We start from the raw sequence: 23,302 nt of genomic DNA, 5'->3' as shown, positions 1-23,302 counted from the left end.
GTATAAGTAAATGCTAGGTTATCCGAAAAACGCCAAACGTTGTTACAGTACGTCTTGTTTGTATTAGGTTTACAAGACTTTAACGAATCTTAAAATATGTGGCAATGTCGTACTATTGGTACAATGTCGGACAAAACATTAAGACAACTCTAATGCAAAAAATTCAAATTAATTTCGAATGGCAATTCAAATATACTAGTATGACAACTTTGAGAAACGCAAGTTTAACGCAATCAAAGCAACTCGTTTTAGCACCGTTGAAAACCGGCGCGACAAAATTTAGGACCAGTTCCTTGTATCGGTTGTTTCGACATATTTTTGAAGAAAATTGATTGTTTCTCGGTGGCATTTTGTGTTTTTCGGATCCTGTTAAAATGACCGCGAATGTTGACTCTGCCATAAAGCGAGCCTCCAATAAAAATCCCTTCAAGGCCTCGAAAAAGATCCGCGATGAATTGAACTTGTCCGTGAGCTCCCGGACAGTTCAGCGGTGGCTGGTGGCTAGGCGGTAAAAGCCCCCGGAAGATCCCAATGCTGACGCCGAAGTATCTGATGGCGCGGCTAAAGTTCGCGAAAGATCACTTCGATTGGATGGGTCCGGAGAAGGAAAAGCAGTGGCGAAATGTACTGTGGTCGGATGAGACGAAGGTAAACCACATCGGCTCGGACAGAAAAACTAAGGTCCATTGCCCAATAGGCTGCGCTTACATGTCACAATATACCAAGGGACATTCAAGCATGGAGGAGGGAACATTATAGTGTGGGGGTGCTTCTCCTACCCTACGGGGCTGGCACCCTGTACTCGATGGATAAGATCATGGATCAGTGCCTCTACGCCCAAATCCCAAGGGATATTACCCCATAGAGAACCTATGGGAGATCGTGAAAAGGTCGGTGAATGAATAATCAGCAACTGTGGGATAGGATCCGGGTTTGTTGGTACGTAACCCCGGTCACCATGTGCCAGAAGCTGGTGGAATCCACGCCGAACCGGGTGTGTGAAGTGATGTGTGTCGAAGGTTACATGACCAAGTACTAACCCTAGATGAATTTCACGGTATGAATTGTCTTGTTTTTTATTTTTTTTAACATTAATTTTAAAACCGTTCCTTATTTTTGTCGCGTCATTTTAGTTGTTAAGTATGTTTAAAACGCATTTTTTAATGAATGGCTACTGTTTTAACTACAGATGTTATAAATTTCTTCGAACAATGAAAATAAATTATTATAAATTGATTGATTGGATTATTTTTCCCAAAATTTGCTACTTTCTTTTTTTTTGCTTGAGCAGTGGTCTTAATGTTTTGTCCGACACTGTATTATGTGGCTGTTGGTGACATATTTGGAAGGCAAATTATCAAAAATCGACTTTTCAGAGTGCCAAAAAGTCAATTTTAAAAAAATCGATATAACAGTGAATCTCGACGTTTAATGCAAAAGATAAACATTTGGCATCAATATTTTTTGAAAACCCCTATTTCCGGTACTAGCACCCCTAAACATCTGGTTTGTCCCAGAAAGCGTAAAAATCGCACAGGTATTCCGGTCTAACAACGCCAAAGCACAGTAGCCTCGACAGATAGTAAAACTCTTTTATCCAATTCTTCCAAACCTCAAACACCACCACGTCACGTCATCAAATTGCATCCGTAACTTCATAACCTCAAACAATTAACACAAGGATGCATTAGCCACTGTGCTGAAAAGCTATATAATAAACAAAAGAACATCTTTAGAAGGTCGTACGCAGGTGCAAGCATTGAGCTTGACGGAGAAGGCAGCGCAAACATAAAAAAAACTTATTCCATTCAAAAATGTGCCATTTGGTGCCTTAGTCAATCATGCGAATTCATTGGGTCAGATCCCCAAACCGGATGTAACTCGAAGCTTTTTGTCTTGATAATCAACTTTTAATTATTCCTAGTTCCCTCCTTCTTCTCCTCCTCTTCCTTGAGTCCATAACTTCTGTGCGGTATAATTACCTTCTGGCTGTAGTTGGTAGCGATAAGCATCTTCTGAAGGTTGCCGTTGGCCGTTACTCGTTTCAAGTAATCCAATTCTCTCGTCAAAATAGGAACTTTCTGTGTCTTCTTTTCAGTCGCAAATTAATATTTATCGTAGGTACAAGATCCGCTTCGCAAATAACCCATTCACTGTTGCTCGGTTGCCGCCTTCGTTTGAATGAGCAGTCCTCCCCAGATCTCAGCGAGTCGAGTCGTGGACGCACAGCAAAGAGGGGGGGGGGGGCTGCTGCGTGTGAGTGTGGCCGCGGGTGTGGATGGTGAAGAGAAGAGGTCAGCGCAGCAACGTCTTAACCGGTTTTCGCGTTGAGGAGGATTCCCAGCCCCAAATGCACACCCCCTCTCAGTTCGCTATGCTTTCCCAAACCAAATAACACAAGATCCGGAGCCGTTGAACCTGCCGCAGTGAAGTTGCCGATGGGAACTAAGCGCGAACCGTTTGCTTCACGCGCAGCCGTAACGAAGCGGGAACGGAAGGTGGGGTGTCGGTCTTCGAGCTTTAAGCGCCAAACAAAAACAGGCAAGCCCTGTAGGTGAAGGGAGGAGGGGATCTAATGACGAGATCTGATCAATCTCAAATGCTCACAGAGCGTCGACACGATGGATGGTTGATGATCTTATTGTTGTTGTGGGGGTTGTTTCGTAGCGGCTCTCTCGCATGCGATTACGTCGACCCAGTAGATTCCAATCTCCGTCGCGGGCGCGTGACGTCAACGGATCACTCTCAATCAAATTCTCATTCACTTCATTCCATATGGGCATAAATAGACACGTTCGTATTTGCATACATCAAAGCACCCCTCTTTATTAGCATTCAATTGATATGTTGGTAGGATGGAAATATTCAACGAAAATATTTACACTACACTTTACTGTACACTTCTCTCGTTACTTATTTTGTTTGCGCTACCGATTCTTCTTCCTTGGTTGATTATTGCTCACGCGGCGAAACAACATCCTCTTTCGGTGCAGCCACACTAGGACTGATTACTTCTCCTTTTCACCGCACTGCACTCACTTTCTAGCCCGTTTTGCATTTAATTTTATGCTTTTTGCATCACTAATTCCGAACGCTCGATTTTTCATGCATTAATATTTCGCATTTCTGTCGAACGGCTGCCGCGGATTCCAGGACCGACTCCACCAAAACTGTCCGTGGTAAACGACGACGACGCGACACACTAGACGAAAGAGAATATATGACAACGAAAAAAAAAACATGAAAACCACCAAATTCAAAATCCAAGTGCGATTTGAACAGCACTTCTTGAGCAACAGAGCACAACTGTTTTCATTCATTTGACGTAGCGAAATTTTAATTCAGCTTTCTCGCCCTCGTTCGGGGAGAATCCGAAGCGGGCCGATTGTGCGATCGTGGGGGTTCGGAAACGTTACCTCTCCCACCGAATCTCGTGGAACTTCGCTCGTTGGATGATTGGAACGGGGATCGAATCAGTTGGCCGCATGCTGTTGACTATGCGATGGAACCATCTACCCGAAAAAAATTGGGCTCGTGGAACCCAAATGACGTCGATTCGGTACGATCGATCTTCGAATTGCAACTAGCATACGATCAAATATTCCTTCAGACTTTCTTCCTCACGACCCATCCAGATCATTTTTCAAACCAGTTTTGGGTTCAATATGTCCGCAGGGATAACAACGCGTTATAACCGACAACAGGTAGACGTATCACCAAACAGTCCGTTGAGAATCTACATCCGCGATCAGCATCATCACCGTTACCCGATGCTATTTTATTTTTTGTGGTCGTTGTCGGTGGTGCCTTGTTTGCGTATCGCATACGACCCTCTTCGCAACCTCGCCGCGCCATGATGGTGAGGTGTGTGCAAGGAACGAAAGATCCCCGCGATGCTCCCCTGTCAGGCTTACGAATTTGATGCAGTTGTGAGGGTAGATGATCGTCAGGTTGGAAGAAGTAAATAGCACATGAAGCTACGTTTTCTCCCGGATCATGACTCTGTCAATTTAGTATGTTGCTTTAATATGCCATAGTAATAACTGAAAGCCGGCGACGCCTTCCTGTTGGTGATGGGGCATCCAACGATGGCTCTGGGTAGTCGCGAATCACACGCAATCACATTGATGTGTGATATTTATCCTTACACAGCGCAAGATCTATCAGCGCAGCTGCTGTTGCGCTGAATTATTGATTGAGCGTGGTGTTGACAGATGATTTTCTTGACATTCGGTCCCAAGCCATAATGCGGGAACTATGTTCGCCCAAAAAATATCTGTAAAGTGAATCGCTCGAAAATGGAAACAGTATTCTAAGATATAACACGATGTTACTATCGGTTTTAAAATCATTGATGATTTGTATGTTTTTTAAGCTCAAGCTTTATGTTCATGAGTCATTTAACGTCTGGAGGCAAAAAAAAGATCTATCTCGAAACCATGTTACTAAAATAAAAATGTTGAGCACTCAAAATGAAGGTCATTTATTGCACTTTAAGGAAAAAATAGCGAAAAACAAATTCCGATTAGGTTTTTTTTTTACATCTCGATTTTTTCTTCGGATACTCATCATATTTTGGTCACTCTGTTGGCTAACCTGGGTGGTCATTTTGTTCCATCATCTTTTCATCTCTGTCGCATCCTAAATCACCTTTCCACTCTTCTTCAACTCCTGTTTGACAATTGCCTAATATTTATCAACTGGGCGGAATTGAGGGCAGTTGGGTGGATTGATGTCCTTTTCGAAAAAATCCACCACGTTGTCTTAATACCACTGTAGTACTTCTCCGTTGTAGTGGCAGCTTGCCAAATCAGTCCAAAACTTGACAGGTTCATTGTGAGCTGTAATGTACGAAAGAATACATTTTTCAAGCACTCCTTCTACATTTCGGATTCCATAGTCTTGCTCTTCACAAACATCATTTTTTTTGATCCGCAGTTGCAAATACCTTACTAGATCCGGAAGGTTGTAGTCTCCCAACACCAGAACACAATCGGCATTGACCAGACCAGGGACTCTCGAATTATTGCGGGCAAGAGATCCCTTTTCTAGAATTAAGTGATACCATCGATCCCCATAGACAAATTTCATTAAAAATTTAATGTTTATTTTATTCATACAAAATATTATCAATTTGACCCCTTGGGATTTTCGTAAAAGTGAGACTTTTATACATGAATGTTAAAGTTTCTGGAACAACTTTTTTCGTTTTCAGAATATACTTTTTTTTTAAATTTTATTCTGATTTCGACAAACACATTAATTTTCAATAAATGTAACATTCAAACCGCCTGACCAATTTTCGATTTTGACGTAGGACTTGCAGGAAGATATGGCGGGTAGAATGAAAATATAAACTCTAAACATGTGAGAAACAATGAGAGATTTCGAACGCTTATAACTCAACCATTTCTTGATCGATCACAAACATGTTTGCATAAACTGTTTGGAAATATTTCAATAACGAAAATTATATATTTGAAAAAAATCTATTTAATGATTGTAGAATGTTAGGCGTTATCCGAACGCGAAAATCCCATGTTTTGATTTGTTCAATTTTTCCCCAAGCTAGCCGTCTATAAGGAGCAAGTGAAGTTACACTAAAGCGCAATTTTTTAAATATCTACACTATTGCGAACAGAGCCAAAGCTACTATCAGGCATCATTCTAAAAAAAAGACAAAGAAGCGGCATAATAAATATTCCCCGTAGCGGTAATTCAGACTCTCAGAATTAACATGTACTGTTGATTGTTCGCTGTCTAGAGCGACACTGAAACGCCAAACTTGCTGAATATCAGTAATTTTTAGTATCTCTTAGTAAAAAATTACATTTCAAACGCTTCAAAACACACTCAGAGCAGCAACAGAAAATTCGAACCGAATCAGATGCGTAGTGATGGCGTCGACAGCAACAACTGCTGAACAAATTTTCACCTTCAATTTTCGAACGAAGAACGCAGCTCTCTGAAAAATATTTTATTCACATCCGGCTTGAAATACGCTGCCCTTTGATGCCGTTTTAAGCCGGCAACAATGCTCGAATTCAAGAAAATAAATTGATCCATCGGAAAAAACTCACCAATAAGTAATTCCCGATTTATCAATCTAGCCAACGGCAGTAAGGCTTTCTGAATGGCCTTTCTCAAGCCCGAGTTTTTAGTTTAGTTTTCCAAATTGGCCTTTTTTGAAGCTAGAGGCGAATGAACTGACTGAATGAACTGTAATTCGAAACATCATTATTGTTACGGACAGCTGAGGCTTATCGCGAATCGAGTTAGAGATCCATAAGATAAGCACTATTTGAGATTATATTTAGAAAAGACCTCCAAGCGAGGTATAGAAACGTTTAGAAAGGACCAATGTAAGGCAATTAAAAGATGTAAGAGCTCAAGTGTTTTGTTAGGCTAGAAAACGCTTGTAGTTCGAAATTATTGCCGGTCATAAATTCAGAATGGACGAATATTTAAATAGCGTCCGGTAAACAATTTAATGCATGCATCATTTAGGATGCATTTTTATTACCCTTTTCCATCCCTAGCTGCGCTCAGCCAGATACACCAGCAGGGTGTAATAAAATAAAAGGATGTTATTTAGAGCGAAGGATGGAAAGGGGAAATCCAAGAATAAGATAGGCGCACCGACGAGGTGCTATAAACTTAAGGTATTTTCTTAGGGTAGTGCAGCCGTCTCAGACTGCACGTTACCATACGCTAGAAGAAGGGACAAGGAAGGTAGATGATCTAAACGAAACCGATATGTTATCGGTTTTCAAGAGAGAGAGAGGAGATGTTCCTCGTCAATCTTAGTTTAAGGAACCATGTATATATTGTGAAACTTTTGAATAAATTTTTTAGTATTGTAACAGAACTCACGCGAAAGCGTTAAAATTTTTCTTTCAATAGAGAAATTTTTCATGGTGGCTCCAGAGAGGAGCAAGTTTTTCCTTTTATTTAAGTACAAAATGTGTTAATTTGCGAACTCTTCTCGGCAGTGGATGCCAGAGGTGATGTTCGTGAAATCTTCTCAGCAGTGAATGCGAGAAGTGTGAATTTGTGAATTCTCAAAGGCAGTGGATGCCTAAAAAGTGCATTTCTTTCGTGAATTTTATCAAAAGGCAGTGGATGCCTAAAAAGTGTATTCGTTTCGCGAATTTTCCTAAGGCAGTGGATGCCTAAAGAGTTTATTATTTTCGCGAATTTTCCTAAGGCAGTGGATGCCTAAAGAGTGTATTATTTTCGCGAACTTTCCTAAGGCAGTGGATGCCTAAAGAGTTTATTATTTTCGCGAATTTTCCTAAGGCAGTGGATGCCTAAAGAGTGTATTATTTTCGCGAACTTTCCTAAGGCAGTGGATGCCTAAAGAGTGTATTATTTTCGCGAACTTTCCTAAGGCAGTGGATGCCTAAAGAGTGTATTATTTTCGCGAACTTTCCTAAGGCAGTGGATGCCTAAAGAGTGTATTATTTTCGCGAACTTTCCTAAGGCAGTGGATGCCTAAAGAGTGTATTATTTTCGCGAACTTTCCTAAGGCAGTGGATGCCTAAAGAGTGTATTATTTTCGCGAACTTTCCTAAGGCAGTGGATGCCTAAAGAGTGTATTATTTTCGCGAACTTTCCTAAGGCAGTGGATGCCTAAAGAGTGTATTCTTTTCGCGAACTTTCCTAAGGCAGTGGATGCCTAAAGAGTGTATTCGTTTCGCGAACTTTACTAAAGCAGTGGATGCTATATACACACATAAATATATGTTAATTCAAGTACCAGAAGGCAGTTATTATAAATATGACCAACTGCCGCAGCAGCACGTGGTCGTGGAGTTAGAAGCAAGAGGTAGCAGCAGTATCCTCGGCACAATCGGAGAGACCATCGCTAGAGATACCAGGAACTGTCAACCAGCGGAACCAGAAGCAAGCGGTGGCATTAGATGCAGCAGCACCAGCATTGGCACTATCAGAAGTGACAAGAACAATCCGAGCCAGAAGGTTTGGACCACTCAAGAACCAGTCGGCACCAGCAGCAGCAGTAGTATCCCAGCACCAGATGAGTTAATCGAAAAACAGGTATAGAATTAATCTATATTAAGAATTATAGGGGTTGCGATAGCAACCATGGGAGTTTTTAAAATAGGGGCCAAGAGAGCAAAGAAATGATAAAGGAATAAATTCGTACGGTCAAGTGAGCCAACATTAAAATATAAACAATAAAATTAGTAGGAATATGGAAAACACATACAAGATGATTACCACTAAATACTTCACACGTAATGTGAAGGGTCACTGTCACCTATGTCACGAGTCTGATGAGGAACAGATGATTTATTGTTGCGAGTGTGAGCGATGGTTCCACTTGAGTTGCACTAATCTAAAGCAAGCCCCTCTAACGGGTGATCGGTGGATCTGTGTCAAATGCACAGATCTAGAATATAATTATTCGAAGAAAGTGCGAATAAGTGACTTAATAGGAATACTCGCTACTAGCATATATCCTAGTGGGTGGGGAAATTATTATAAGGAGGATATGCCAACCAAGCCGCCTCCATTTAGGGTAATTAGTGAATTGCATAGGCGAGTAAATGGCAATTCTGAATCTGAGTTTAGAAACTCAGAGGAATGCCATCAATTAAAAATGCCTCCTCCTTGGAATCCTGATCTAGTTGATTGCAGGAGGAAAGGTAATGATTCAGATGACAAAGTATTTGAATCATCTAAAGTAACCAGATTAATTGCACCTCCTCCGTGGAACCCTAAGTTGGCTAGGTATATGAGGAGGAAAAATGACAATTCATCTGAGTCAGAAGATTCAGATGATGAAGACAAACTTGAAGTGATACAAGTTGAAATGAATGAAAAACTAGGAGATGTTAGTCCTCAGAGCGGTGAAGATGGCTGCTCATTCCCAGTGAGGAAAGAGCCATTTAAAACCATATCAGTCGCAAAACGCGAATCTGATTATGAGAATAGTTTGCCCGCAATAGGCAAAACGGGTATCATCACAGATGTATGGGCTGTGATAGAAGAAAATACGAAAACCTCCACAGAAAGAGGAATTATGGCGGAAAAGAAAAAACCATGCGTGATGCATGAAGTCAGGGCGGATGAGATATCTGCAAATAAAGAAATAGCGGATTCCAATAATGGAAACGCTAAAAATTTTAAGATAGAAAAACTATCTATCAACCTTCAAGATCCAGAATGGGAAAGGCCAGCTACTGGATTAATTAAGAATTCTGTTGCAACACTGATTGTTGAACAGAAAATAAAATACCCAACTGAAAAACGGTTTGAAGAAATAGAACCACCTGTAGCAGTAGAGGAAGTAGTCCTCAGAAATAGAACAAAAATATTAGCAAAATTTTATTTGAAGACGAAAGCCTGGCGTGAAGGTTTTAAAAAATTCCTTAGAAGTGCAAAGTTCATCCCAAAAATTGGGAGCCAATGTAAAACCAAAAGTGTTATCATCAAGATGGATGATTCATCACAAGATGCTAACATACAATTTGAAAACTCAACAAATATAGAGATTTGTGTTATTGAGCCTCCGAGGAAGGTAGCGCCAGAAATAACACCAAAGGAATTGTTTATAAATGAATCTTCATTTCTTCCAAGGAGAAATAATTCCCACAATAGAAAATCATATTCAGTCGATAATTATAGTATTGGAAATCTCGATAAATACTGTACCCCAGATTACCAGTATCCTCGACGTCGTATCAAAAACGACTTCCACTCTGTAACCGCGAGTTACACTATTGTACCATCATTAACGAAATATGATGAATATTCTATTTTGCAAAATTTGTGACATGTTGACAATATTTAGTCATAGGGCAACACATATAAAATAATGCGATCGTTATAGTTAAAAGCCATAGATTCGTATAAAATAGGACTACTTATAACCAAAAAAATTATGGCTCTGAATAACTTTCAAATCTTTAGAAGACTGTTTCCTAAGTATTAGGGGCGTCTATTTACCTGTATGACAACGAGAGCAATACATCTTGAGTTAGCGCAAGATATGAGTTCGGATTCTTTCATTATATGTTTCCGCAATTTGCAAAATTATGGCCCAGATAGGGAAATTATTACCGTAGATCAAAACTATAAACTCTCTAATATAGAGGTTGGAAAGTTTGTTTTTCAACGTTTGTAATATGTTGATATTCTTTATATCTATATAAAGTATAGAAAATCTTAAGCTTGATAAAATATAAAGACGAAAATCTTAAAATGGAAATTTAACAAAACTGTTAACTGAATTAATTAGAAAATATTTTTAGGCAAATGATTTGCTTGAAGTTCAGCAAGTGAGCTGCTGAAAGACTTTAATACAATTTAAGATACAATTGTTTCGTTATAAAATGGACCCAATAAAATGATAACTTGTAAGGTCCAAAATATCAATTAGAGCAAAAAAGAAGAGACTGTCTGGTCAAGCGTCAAGCATTTGGAATGCTCAAAACATTACATAGATGGGTTAAAAGTATAGCAAGTATTCTGCTGAAAAATATACATTGACCACTAAAGAAAAAATTATGGCGCAGCAAGTGATATGCTGAAGCCAGTTTCTATACGAATGATTGGCTCAAAGCTCAGTAAGTGAATTGCTGAAAGGAGCGATATCAACTGTAAATTAGTTGATGGTAGAAAAAATTAAAAATACAGCTATGAAGAATTTGGAAGACTGATTTGTTAGCAAGTGGATTGCTTAACCTTCAGCAAGTGATTTGCTGAAGGGGTCAAAACCAAAAGTTTCTTTTTTAAGCAAGTGAATTGCTTAAAACTCAGCAAGTGGATTGCTGAGAGTAACAACATCACCAGTAAGTCGGTTGATGAAATACAGCATGTGAGATGCTGAAGAAAGATTTTTTAAACAAGTGGTTTGCGAAGCTCAGCATGTGAGTTGCTGAGAATATGATCAATGCATTATTCAAATGAATATTAAAAGCATAGCTTCCAGTCTTAACTGAGGGAAAGATTGGAGATGGTTAACTATACAATGTAGATGACATTATGAGTTATTTGAATACAAGTAACAGGAAAAAAAAATTGAATGAAATTTTTAAATGTATTTCAAAGTATATCACACTATGAGAGCATGAGTTGCATGCATAAAGAAAACGACTTGAAAAAGTTTATGTGAGCTACGATCAGTCGTATTATATGATTAGCCGGAACAGTTACATGAGAACTGAGGCTTTAAAATTGGATTTAGTATTCAGAGACAAACTTTAATGTTAATACTTGCTGAAGGAACGGTAATTGTACTACCAAAAGATTAGCACATTGACTAATTATTTCAAAAGGATGTTTTGAGAAAAACAATATCAGCAATGTAACAAGACAACTAGCAAAGGGATGTTGGATTCAAGATTCCTTTCTTGGCAACGAGATAACTTAGCATTAAAATAGAACGTTGTGTTTGATGAAAGAAAATCTTATAAGAGAAAAGAAAATGTAATTTGCATTTCCTTTAATGGAAAATATTATATAACACTGAACCTCAATGAATAATTTTCCAAAAAGAAACTTGAAGTTAGTTTATATAATTAACGGTTATATCAAATTACTAGTGAGAGCAATTATTCGAAATTTACGAATGTTTACGATTAGTTTGCATAACTGTATGCAGAATAAAAATGAAACAAAAAATACTATTATTAATAAAACAAATAATAAGTTATGTTTTCTAGTATAAACTTGTAAGTGTAAGTGTAAGGAAAAGATAATAATGTGAGTGAAATCAAATCACACAATAAAACACAGAATAAAGCGATACAGCTACAGATGGAAATATGTTCAAGCAAATGTATATGATTTAGAACATGTAGAACGACTATCAAAAATTTAAATTAAAATGTAGAAAAGAATGATAATACTGAAGAATTTGGTAAATCTATGTAGTAGATTTACGGAGTCCGGAATGTTACGGACAGCTGAGGCTTATCGCGAATCGAGTTAGAGATCCATAAGATAAGCACTATTTGAGATTATATTTAGAAAAGACCTCCAAGCGAGGTATAGAAACGTTTAGAAAGGACCAATGTAAGGCAATTAAAAGATGTAAGAGCTCAAGTGTTTTGTTAGGCTAGAAAACGCTTGTAGTTCGAAATTATTGCCGGTCATAAATTCAGAATGGACGAATATTTAAATAGCGTCCGGTAAACAATTTAATGCATGCATCATTTAGGATGCATTTTTATTACCCTTTTCCATCCCTAGCTGCGCTCAGCCAGATACACCAGCAGGGTGTAATAAAATAAAAGGATGTTATTTAGAGCGAAGGATGGAAAGGGGAAATCCAAGAATAAGATAGGCGCACCGACGAGGTGCTATAAACTTAAGGTATTTTCTTAGGGTAGTGCAGCCGTCTCAGACTGCACGTTACCATACGCTAGAAGAAGGGACAAGGAAGGTAGATGATCTAAACGAAACCGATATGTTATCGGTTTTCAAGAGAGAGAGAGGAGATGTTCCTCGTCAATCTTAGTTTAAGGAACCATGTATATATTGTGAAACTTTTGAATAAATTTTTTAGTATTGTAACAGAACTCACGCGAAAGCGTTAAAATTTTTCTTTCAATAGAGAAATTTTTCAATTATCGTAATACTTATGAATCCGAACACGCTCGTAAATTCACAGAAACTCTCTTCCAGCAAACAATTATAAAAATCAATTTGCTGTTGATTACTTCGGATAATATTTCAGAATGTTTCGTTTGAATGTTTTGGTGACCTCGAAAAAAACGCGTTTGCGTGGTTTTGTATAAGCAGATGAAGATGGGTAATTCATGATTCATTCTTGTTCTCGCTAGAACAATAGATGAGATTTGTGTCCTTATTACCAATGCACATAGCGCACTCAGTATGCATCGTGAATTTTTTTTTTCTTGTAATGGGGCCCAAGGCTATTACATGTTTGTTCCCCCACCATGTTTGTTTGAGCCATGATACATTTATTTTGGGTCAATAAGTAACAAACATCACTCATACACCTATTTTTCGGCTGGTTCGTCACTTTTACTTCCATTTTTGGAAGAATATCGGGAGTGAGAATTGAACTCGTGATCTTTGCGTGAGAGGTAAAGACATTACCACCAGGGTTGCCAACTATAATTAGAAAAAATCAGGAAGAATGAAAATAAAAATCAGGATGATTCAGGATAGCTCATAGTGGGTTGTCCGAAAAGTTAATATCGATTTTTGGAAAACAAAAACATTATTTTCAATCAAAGCATTATAATTTAATTTTATATCCATAGTTCTGTTTCGCAATCTTTCGCCATCTTTCACACAGCTTAAATATACTATCCTCCCAGAACATGTTTGTTTCCATTCCGAATCCCACCAGAACAGAGTATATCTTCATTCGGACGAAGACCGGATATGTAAAAGAATTAGTAAGCATGGTATAAATCCTCGCATAAGCAAAAATGCTAGTGTTTCGCCTGACTTTCTGATCGTTTATATTTTTTTCCGAAAAACCTACAGCATCACTACATTCAATTGCAGAAAAATCAATACTCAAATTTTCACCGAATTCATAATCCATGCCTTGGAATATATCTTGACCCAACAAATGAGGAAAGCAAGGACTTGTTGATTTTTTTCTAATTTTCATGATATTTAGTACGGTTATAGATATATTTACCATAGTCTCACCATTAAAGTTTATTCTACTTTGAATCAGACGAACAAATTACATATAAAATCTTGTTATATTGACTGTGGATTAAAAAATTTTCTCTTGAGTAATTTTACACTCTGAAACGTATTCCTACATTGATAACTCTGGAGATACACCTACATTCACATTAACTTTTAGTTTAACTCATAGTAGATATATACATGTGCGAACCGGAAAACTATCATGACAGAAAACATTGGCATGGGAGCGTGCTAAAAAGTCTGGGAAATCCTGAAAAATCAGGAAGGTTGGCATCTCTGGTTACCACTACGCCAGATCGCTCCTCATACACCTATTGTCTTTGGAAAATTTGTCGAGAAATTTTTCGAAATTTTTAGTTTTACGTCATAAAAATAGGTAATTATTCGTATTCGGATCATCTATGGGATTGGGATCCCAACCCTGTTGTCCCTTAAGGGGGTATTCTAGTGTAGAGACACGAATTTCGGACGTTTTTTCGAACTCCGTAAAAATAAAACAAAGAATATTTTTACTATCCATTATATCATTATTCGTTTATCTATCTTTCAACAATAAAACAAAAATAGGACGGAAAAAAAATATTCATAATTAGAATAGTTACATGCTGGTGAAGTGAGGGTGTTCAAAAAAAAGTTGTGCCATGGCGTACACGATTCCAGTCCTTCTGGTTATCTGAAACAAAAAAATCTAACAGATTCTGAATCAGTAAAGATGTCGCTATGGCATGAACCTCGGACAAGTCAAAAACATGGGTTTTAACAAAATGGCGGCCGTTTGAAAACAAAAATGCTGTTTAAAACGTTTTTTTTTTGCGTTTACCGATTTTTTTAAAAATAGTAAAATTAAAAAGTTATAATTTTTTATTGGTTCATGCGATAGAGAGATGTATGCAGATTATTTTCATATAAATTTGACATAAATCGGTTCAGTAGAACTTGAGATATCGTGTACGCCAGTTAGAAAAAAACTAGTTCCGAGAGAAACGCGTTTGAAGTTCATTGTGATGGCCGTAACAGGTTAGATACCACATCACTAAGATGGCTCTAACTAGGTAAATAATAGGATTTTCGATAAGTCCTTTCTAGAGTATATTCTTGAATGCCTAAACTACAGAAATATGGTAAAAAAAATTTCGATTTTTTCAGATTTCTAGACTAGAATACCCCCTTAATCGTGACTCCGGCCCTATACACTGCTCTCATTGTTGAGTTTTCACCCCAGCAGATGTTTGTTAATGGTTTGTTCCAAAAATAATGCATCACGCATTATGGCCTCTCGATGCGTAAAGAAAGATCCAAGAACATACGCTCATTCCATCACCTGCCCTGATGACGATGATGATAAGATAACGAAGCTCCACTTTCACCGAGACCAGCATAACAAGCTATTGTGAATAACGTTCGGAGACGAACCATCAGCCGGCGAATTGCAGTGCGTTTCCACCGAGCGCAGCTTGCCTAACCGAGCACGCGATCTTTTATCCGGATGTTCCCACCACGCACTGCCACCCCTGTCAACGCCGAAAGGTAAAAGTTCACTCTGCAAATATCGAACCGGATCCACCGTAACTTCTGCAGGCGCAACGTGAAGCTTTCGCGGCGAATGTTGCGAAGCTAGGGGAAGAAAGTGTTGAAACCCCGAGATCGTGACATCCGTCTTTTTCCTTGCGCTTTGGGTGTGTAGTACCACCGGTATGCGTACGCATGTGTACGGCTGTCCGCGTCTTCGGCTCCGGATCGTGGAAGAGGGTAGAAAAAGGTACTTTCATGTACTGCTCTGCTGCAGCGTGTTGCAGTATGTACCCCAGGCAAACGGACCTCGCAAGTCCGGAGAAAGTGAAATCCGTGTGGAAAAGCAACAGAAGAAAATATGCTCTCACTAACCTCGCGAGCATCGGTGTGGGTGCTTTACTCAGCCATGCGGATAGAAGCAAATCACTCATGACCAATTTTAACCCGGTCGGTGATTGATTTAAATTTACTACTGAATCGTTTTTATCACTCATAATGTTTAGTTTCGTGTCTTTCGAGCGATATGATGGAATCAAAAGCTATTCTTGGAAACAAAACCACCCCAACAACTGAAAAGGCATTGAAAGCACAAACCGCCACTGATGCCATCTATAAAATCATTAAGTTCGATACTTCTCCTCCAAATAATAGTATGACGTATGACTGCGATCGCGAGCTAAAAAGCGGTGAGTGACAAAACAGCATCAATCCCCCGATTAGAGCAAAGCCTAGCTCCGGGAATGATCTTCTTCCAAAATCGCAGCACAGTGTAAAAAGTCACATCATCTGAGCCAGATTTGCATAAACAAAAGTATACATTTTGTCGGGTGGCGGTGGCTTCAGTTGCGAAACTGAATTAGAAAACCGAGCCTCGACTAAAACACCTTCGGTGAGGCTAAAGTTTTCTCGTCAAAGAATAGAGGAAAAACCAAAATTGAGTTACACGAGTCTCGACATTTCAAAAGTACGTGAATCGTTTGAAAATTCCGTGCTAAAATGAAAACTACTTAATTGTTTAGGGTAAACCTTTTTAATTTTTTATAATAGTTTTCAAAAATAGTCTAGGCCTGTACACCTTATTCGTCCAACACTGCTCGGTCTGGGCCGTGCATGTGGCCAAGTAGGCGGAAAGCTTATTTGTCTTTTGTTTCGCTCGCTCGTATTAATCTTATATTGCTGTACCATGTATATTATACAAATGCTTACCAGTATTTGAGAGTCATGACATTTTCGGTTATGTTATGTCTCTATTGATGCAATAAATCGGGATGACAAAACATGAGCTAAAAATTAATTTTGAGTGTAGCTTGATTCAAACGGATGACAAACACAAACAAACAGAGATGCTACTAACTAAACATAACCTCGATACGCGCCAAAAGTGCCATCTCTCTGACTTTGCACGCACTTTTCAAACGATCCTCGTATGTGTGATTTGATATGTTTGTGACCAGCATTCATCAAATGAAGCACCCCTATCTCGCGAAACCACAGAATCGTTCCGGGTAGTGTACTTTTTCAATTAAAGTCAGTTTAGGGCAAATAGGGCCCAGAACGAGAAAATTGAACTCATTGGCCCATGTTTGTATAGGAGACGTAAACGACAAAATGAACAAAATCGACTTTTCCGCTGTTTCGCATTCTACACAATGTGATACGTTTGCTCAACATGCAAACAAACATTTTTTGTTCGAAAACATTTGAGCAATTTTGAGAAAACGTTTTCGAAAAATCACTGTTTGTCCGCATAACAGACGTTGTTCCATAGAGCTTTCATGCATCTTTCGAAAATCAACAATTGTAAGTATTATGAGCTATAAGCTAAATCTACATTTGAATCACATTCTTTGTAGACATGTCTGTCACGATAGTGTCTTCTTACTTAGTGTTTCCTAATAAATGAATATAAGAAACCATTAAAAAGCTGCTCATATAATTACTATTTTCTGTACACGATGAACAAAGAGAAGCAATTGAATTTTTTAATGTTCTAATTACCTAAATTTCTGCATTTGAATCTTCAAGTAGAGAATGAAACAATCAGATCAGTTGTTAAATTCAAATTAATATTGGTTCTTAGCATTATAACTCCTCGGATTTAACATTGAAATATTCCACATATTCAGCATTGACTCATACCGTTGGTGTAAGTCACTCCACCATCTTTATGCGATTGATCGTGATATCGGTATATCATGTTGCTAAAATTACCAACATTGCAGATTGCCTTTACAAATTCAATTAATTGAAAAAAACACGAACCTGCTGTTCTTATCATATCCTAGAATATTTATATTCAGGAAAAAAGTACTATCATACACTCGTTACAAATCAAGGGCACCTTTTCCAGACATTTCACTAAATTTCTTCCAAACCTTTTTTGATTTTATCCGATAACAACTGAAACTACCGACGGAGACGTTTTGACTATTATCGGAATTGTAAATACTAACGCTACAAACAGAGCAACCTGATGATTACGGACAAATGTTCATTGAAACGATTGATTGTCCGCATAAATAGACGCAAGCGTTTTCCAAATGGAAAAAATATGTTTTAATCCGCAAAATCACCTAGGCCCTCTTTTTGCCGATAATATCATTCAACTGGACAGATCATTTCATCGGAAATTTGCATGGTTATGCTTGTAGGCCAAAAACAACAAGAATGCGTTTTCCCAACACTAATGGTGTTGTCGATTACGTCTCCTATGCAATCATGAGCAGCATAGTAGAGGTTCGAAAATGCGTAGAAGTATTTGGCGTAGGATTACGACTTTCGGGAGCATATTGGGGGCAGCAAATCGGAAATCTAAATATCGGTTACGTTACAAAAAACGTCCAATTATGTGCGCCTTTTTGTGCAGTCAATTCTTGATGGATTTAACAGATTTCTGCAACAATAAATTTGGGCAATCTAACAACAAAAAATCAAAAAGAGGCTTTGAACTTGAGGTTCGCGTTGATGAGAGATACATTTAGGCAGCTCGCAAGGCGTTCCTCTAACACGGACTACAATATGGAACAACGTGCCGAATTCAACACTGTATCCTCTTCAAATCCTACGTCAATCATGTCTCGGAAACGACCCTCCAACTTTTGCAATCAAACATGATTTTCTATCACCTCCGGAACGATTCTAGGTCAACCACCCTGTATACAAGGTATAGACAAACATGAGACTAGCTCAATTTCGTCAGTGTTCAAGTGATCCCAACCCTACGAAATATATACCAATTCAGATGACCTTGTTTGTGAAAAAAAAATTCTCCCTATGGTCGAGTATGCGAAGGTTGCACAACTTAAAGTAAACCAATATCTGGTTCTCACTGGTTTCCGCGTTTCCGCGTGATCGCGATAAACCTAATAGAACAAACAAGCGTATTGGATTGGTAATACCCAAACCGATAACGGTAACCTCTTATCTGTCAATTTAAATTTGAGACAGAAACAACACAACTTCTCCACTGGTTCGGAACAGTCGGGTTAAAATAAATGCGGAAGTTCCGATCCACAGATTTATTGTTACCGCAAAGACTGACACGTTTCATGCGAAAATCGATACGAACGATGATTGCTAGAAAAACTAAAGTGATAAGCATCGTAGCCGTAGGTTTTGGTAGATAATGTAACCATTGCTAGAAGATCGCCACGGCTATCTTTCCAACATATGATATGCAGCAATGTGCAAATACTTGTCTTGTGCCCGATCTTCAGTCCAGCAAAAAAAGACAATAAATCAGCCGCAACTTTTCCAAGTGATTTCCGATAGCCATCGGTTAATGTTCTCTTATCAAGAGAGATCTGCAGAAATCGGATGCTGGTAATACGATGATACGAATGCTGGGCTATACGGTGGATGCATCAAAACTTCCCAACTAAGCTCTCTCATTTTTTTGCCCTCCATCAATGATGTGTGTAGTCTCACGTTGTCATGATGGAAGACAACACCTTTTCCTGTCCTTGATTTCTGGTCGTTTTCTCTTTATCGCTTTGCACGGTGTCTCTGATGGAATAATCCTATTTAAAAAAATATCTTATGATTAAAAAATGAAATTCTCTATCGGCGGGTTTAGAATATTTTTAAAAAGTTTTGGCTTGGCTGGTTTGAATCAAGTTTAATGAGCTAATGAATAATGTTTAATGATTTGCATTTTAAGAATTGGATGTAAATATTCACTCACGAGACACGACACGGGACTTATAGTCCTTACAAACATTGAAAGTGTTAAAATTACCCTTTTCGTCAACCAGTTTCGGGCTCGATGTTGCCCATCTACTGAACAGTAGAGATGGGCAAATCGTTCACGAACGGTACGAAAGAACTAGTTCGCCGAGAAGAGTGTACGAACGGTCGTTCTTTTTCAAAGAACGGTAGTTCTCCCCACGAACTGATTGCGAGTGAACGGTTTGTGAACGAACTGATTCCGAAAGAACGGTTTGCGAGTGAACTGTTGGAGAGCGAACTGATTGAGAGTGAACTGTTTGTGAACGAGCTGTTTGCGAGTGAACCGTATGGGAAAGTACTGATTGAGAGTGAACTGTTTGAGAACGAACTGTTTGCGAAGGAACGAGTGAAGCTGAACTGATTTTCGCTGGACAGAATGGATAAATATAACGAAAACGCTTCTAAGAAACATAAAACGATATTGTCATTTATGAGCAGGGTTTATTTTTGTCAGGTATACTCAATTTCATGTTAAAAATTAAATTAGATTTTCGTAGTTTTGAAGGGAAAACTATATATTTTCAATTTCATGTATTCTTTCAATTCCGCGTAACATGCATATACTTCCTGATTATCAAAAAACCTGGAGAAGCTGGGGCGATTCATGAATTGGGTAAACATAAAATCTAATACTGAGGACAAGTTGAGAAAAAGTTTTTTCGTTGCTTTCAATCCATTTTTTTGCCTATTGCGTGTACGTGATATCGTGATTGTTTGTATGATTGATTGTTAGTAAAAATCGCCGTTATGAAATATGATCTTATATGGAACCTGTGTGTTGTCCAAACAGAAAATATGAAAAGTTGCGCATACTTTGTGCGCATCAAATTATTACATATACTTTTGTCGGTCGATTAATGTATTTTCACATACAGTTTGCTACATTTAAAGAAGCGCTTATCTTTCCCCACTAAATTTCAAATATATAAATCCCATACGTATACTATCCAATCCAACGATATCAATGATTAGCTGTCTATTGGTGGTGGATTCCAGCTAACATTCTATGTTGTTCTCAATACCGCTGAACGAAAGCGCGAAAAAATGGTTCAAAAGAACTGATTCACTTAGATGAACGGTTAGTGACTGAACCGTTCATCAAAGTGAACTGTTTTGCCCATCTCCACTGAACAGTGTCCGACTGATTACGATGGAGTACTAACCAGGGCCCGAAATCTTCGAAGGTGAAAAATGAGGACCGACTCTACTCTCAGCAGCTTCGCTTCGACTAGAACTGCTTCGGCAGTCGCCGCCAACAAAAAGCGACTTGACTAGAAAATGAATTGCGTTGCGTTGACTAGAGAGGATGACTGGTGAACTAGTCCAGTCAGTGCTTATTTTAACTGACTTGACTAATGAATACAAATCTGCTTCTTCGTTCAACTGACTGCAATCCACACTTCCATTTCCCCCTGACACTAATTCATTCCCGCGTACAGATAAAGAGGAACGAAAACATGATTTCTGATGCAAAAAAGAAGTTACCCCATCAATGGACGGTTATTTTTCAAGTATGCTATAAAGGCCCTCGCGTTAGTATTAGTTAGTATTATATATAGCGCACACACACTGCACGTTATTTTATACGTGTAAGTAATTTTCGTGTACGATACAAAATAATCTAGCCCACCTGTAGCGTATGTCAAACCACGTTGAACTCAAATATCGATGCATGCACATGTACATGGGAGAGAGAAAAAGAGGAACGTATTCATTTTGGGGGAAGTCACTTCAAAATGCAATGAGGGCAATTTGACTGGGAAGAATGAAATGATATAGTCGAGTCGGTAGAGGGAGATAGCGACTAAACGCCCGACTGACTGTTCAGTCGTATTGGCGGAGAAACTGCGTGAAGAAGCCAAAAGTCATCACTAACTGACTATGAATATAGTCAGTCAGTTAGTCAGCTGACTATCCTCGGTTGACTATGACTATGCAGAGCCCTGGTACTAACACACATGCGTACCGTTATCATTATTGTCAAAGATGCATTTTGCTAAGTTGTCAAGATCTATAAGTGTTGTATCCTAGTCCCGCGTCGCGTCTCGTGAAAGAATAGTGAAAAATGTCCTTACGTTAGCACAACCAAAACTAAATTGGATGTAACAATCGGTGCGACCAGAGGGCTGATAAGCTGCATATTTTGTGACCAAAATAGAAATCATAACCTTTTTTTGTTTATAAAATATTTCCAAACAAATGCATCAGATTGTATGTTGTACAGTCATAAGATGGTTAAATTATGTTACTAATACACTACTATACTAAGGGGCCTGGCTGGGTAAGGAAGTAAAAAGTACCCTCAAACAAATCACTAGCTTTATGGATAATATTATATTGAATACCAAATAAGAAGTTTTGGCTATTTTGATCTATGAATCTATGGCAAAAAACGTACTTTTAAATTTTTATGCACGCTTCGAGATAAAAATTTGAAAAAAAAAGCTGACTATATCGTAATGCATTGAAATCCGTATACTTAAGCGTTTAAGATATGGAAACTTCAACTACTAAAAAATTGGTTCGACAACTCGCAAGCAGATCGGACAAGTTTTTAATCGATCCAACAAAGGTGTTTTGTTCACATCGAATAATAGTGTTCTTTTTCACCGGTTGCGCTTGCGAGTGGAGCGAAGTTTAAAGTGGTGCGCGCTGAGGATCCAAATCAGACACATTCATCACACACGCCACACAGCCGCGGCAAGTAGAAATTTATTTTTCTTTTGTTTCCCTATCATTCCTTCTATCTTCTGTGCACGATTTACACCATTGTTCAACTTTGTGTTAACCAAATCGGCAAACGTTGGCATTAGGGGTGATCATTATTTCTTATATACCGTTGAACTTTTATTGGAATTTTTTTTTCATTTTATCAATTCATTTAACATAAAATAAATTGAATTTAATATTCGCATCATAACCCTATAAAAAATATTTTTTTCACTCATTTATTTATTTTGATTATCATTATATTCTGTTCATATCGAACAGTTGACCGATTTTTTGATATGGCTGAGGGCGGGAAGGATCCCCCATCGACGCTATTGAATATTTCCGATACCGATCCTCCTCCTGAAGAGCAGGAAGATGAAGCTGAAGTTGAGGAAGAAACTTCTGTATATGAAGTTGGAAGTTCCGAAGATGAGGACATTGACGAAAAACAGGATTTTCGTCCAAAAGAATACCATGAAGGCTCCAAAGGCCCATTCATTGTATACTTTAGACGAAAATCTAAACCTCTCAATGTCATTCGTATCTCGAAGGAACTTACTCAGAAGTTTTCTGCAGTTACCGAGATTACACGGATGGGGCCAGACAAACTACGAGTTGTCGTCTCAAGCAGGACCCAAGCGAACGAAATCACGCGCTGCGACCTCTTTGCGATTGAGTATCGCGTAAAGAGGTCGCAGCGCGTGCCCTGTTGCAACGTCGAAATAGACGGCGTAATAACCGAAAAGGGTTTGACTCGAAAAGAGATTATCGATGGTGTCGGTCGCTTCAAGAACTCTTCACTAAAAACTGTGAAGATTCTTGCATGCGATCGACTGAAATCTGTGTCACAAAAAAATGACAAAAGGGTTCTCAATCGGACAAACTCTTTTCGTGTGACTTTTGAGGGTTCCGCCCTTCCAAACTACGTTGCAATAGGTGCACTTCGTTTACCTGTTCGGTTGTTTGTACCCCGGGTAATGAAATGCAACAAATGTATGCAACTCGGTCACACGGCCGCCTATTGTTGCAATAAAAAACGTTGCGCAGATTGTGGAGAGAGCCATGATGAGAATCCTTGCGCGAAAGAGCACAAGTATCTTCATTGCGGCGGGACTCCTCATGATATTATTCAATGCCCGGTGTACAAACAACGAGGGGAAAAAATCAAGCGTTCCTTAAAGGAACG

At 38.6% G+C, this 23,302-nt stretch overlaps 1 protein-coding gene across 2 annotated transcripts in view; it reads right to left on the bottom strand.

Moving 5' to 3' along the window:
- The window catches only part of LOC129776989 (probable ribonuclease ZC3H12C), an 80,241-nt gene that overhangs the window by 17,907 nt on the left and 39,032 nt on the right, over positions 1 to 23,302 (bottom strand). Inside the window, exon 1 of one of the 2 annotated variants that reach the window (XM_055782998.1) lies at positions 1,983 to 3,314. The exons of the other annotated variant lie outside the window; for it this stretch is intronic. Coding sequence (XP_055638973.1) covers positions 1,983 to 2,012 — 30 coding nt within the window. The 5' untranslated portion in view covers positions 2,013 to 3,314. Of the gene's footprint in view, positions 1 to 1,982; positions 3,315 to 23,302 lie in introns of those variants that run through there. 2 annotated transcript variants of the gene reach the window in all.

The sequence above is a fragment of the Toxorhynchites rutilus genome, chromosome 3, assembly GCF_029784135.1.
Source record: "Toxorhynchites rutilus septentrionalis strain SRP chromosome 3, ASM2978413v1, whole genome shotgun sequence".
Taxonomy (NCBI): domain Eukaryota; kingdom Metazoa; phylum Arthropoda; class Insecta; order Diptera; family Culicidae; genus Toxorhynchites; species Toxorhynchites rutilus.
Note: the sequence above shows the minus strand (reverse complement) of the source record. Positions and strands in the feature narration are given on the sequence as shown.